This window comes from Seriola lalandi, unplaced genomic scaffold, assembly GCF_002814215.2.
Source record: "Seriola lalandi dorsalis isolate HSWRI2012SDOR001 ecotype SW California unplaced genomic scaffold, Sedor1 jcf7180001966222, whole genome shotgun sequence".
In the NCBI taxonomy this organism is placed as follows: Eukaryota; Metazoa; Chordata; class Actinopteri; order Carangiformes; family Carangidae; genus Seriola; species Seriola lalandi.
In genome coordinates this window covers 1-726 of record NW_019436890.1, presented here as the reverse complement: position 1 = coordinate 726, position 726 = coordinate 1, and the positions used below count along the sequence as shown (strand labels likewise).

The 726-nt window shown below is 59.2% G+C and overlaps 1 protein-coding gene across 1 annotated transcript; it reads right to left on the bottom strand.

The window, feature by feature from the left end:
- Window positions 1-8: 8 nt before the first annotated feature.
- Window positions 9-674, bottom strand: LOC147820340 (uncharacterized; the record flags this gene model as incomplete). The annotated part of the gene is made up of 1 exon (XM_087172136.1): window positions 9-674. A coding segment is annotated over one exon (666 nt), but the record flags the coding sequence as incomplete, so codon positions are not given.
- Window positions 675-726: the final 52 nt, after the last annotated feature.

Sequence of the window (726 nt, the reverse complement as noted above, 5' to 3'; positions counted from 1 at the left end):
TGGACGGCCACGCCAGACCCCAGCCCCTCCTGCAGCTTCTTCAGCATGCGTGAGGCCAGGTAGCGCCGCGCCCTGCCCGGGTCCTCCTCGATGGAAGCGTACACCTCAGGGGGCGGGTTGGGGATCTTCCACTCCAAGTCCACGATGAGCTGGTGGATGCGGCTCTTGTCCAGCGAAGTGGGAGTGTCACGGTAGCACGCCATCACATGGGGGATTGGAGCTTCAGACGCCACAGACAGGAAATTGTTGGGCTTCTGTTCTGCCGGGGGAGCTTCCTTTTGTTCCTCCGCCTCCTCAGTCTTCTCCTTCTTCTCCTCCTTCTCCTCCTTCTCGTTCTTCTCGTCCATCTCGCCCTCCTCCAAGGGTCCCACAGTGGGGTGGAGCATCACCGCCCAGCGCAGCCAATCGTAGTTCTTCTCCAGGGTCTTCAGGATGCTCATGGCTGCGTCTTCAGGGGGTGCGCGGTTCTGCACGGCTTCATGGAGCTGTTGCCGAATATCCTCTTCCGCCTGCTCCATAAAATATCCCAGGCAGCGGCCACCCGTGTTCTTCATCTTCCTGTAGAGGGCGCCCATGCGGTCGGACCAGGTCTTCATCAGCAGAGCCTGATCTCTGCCTGTCAGAGAAGCCTGCGTGAAGAGACACAGCAGACCGGTGCCCAGGACAAAGTTTATCTGTTCACAGAGAGGGGAGGAAAAGGAGAAAGAACGCGCTTTCAAACTGTGG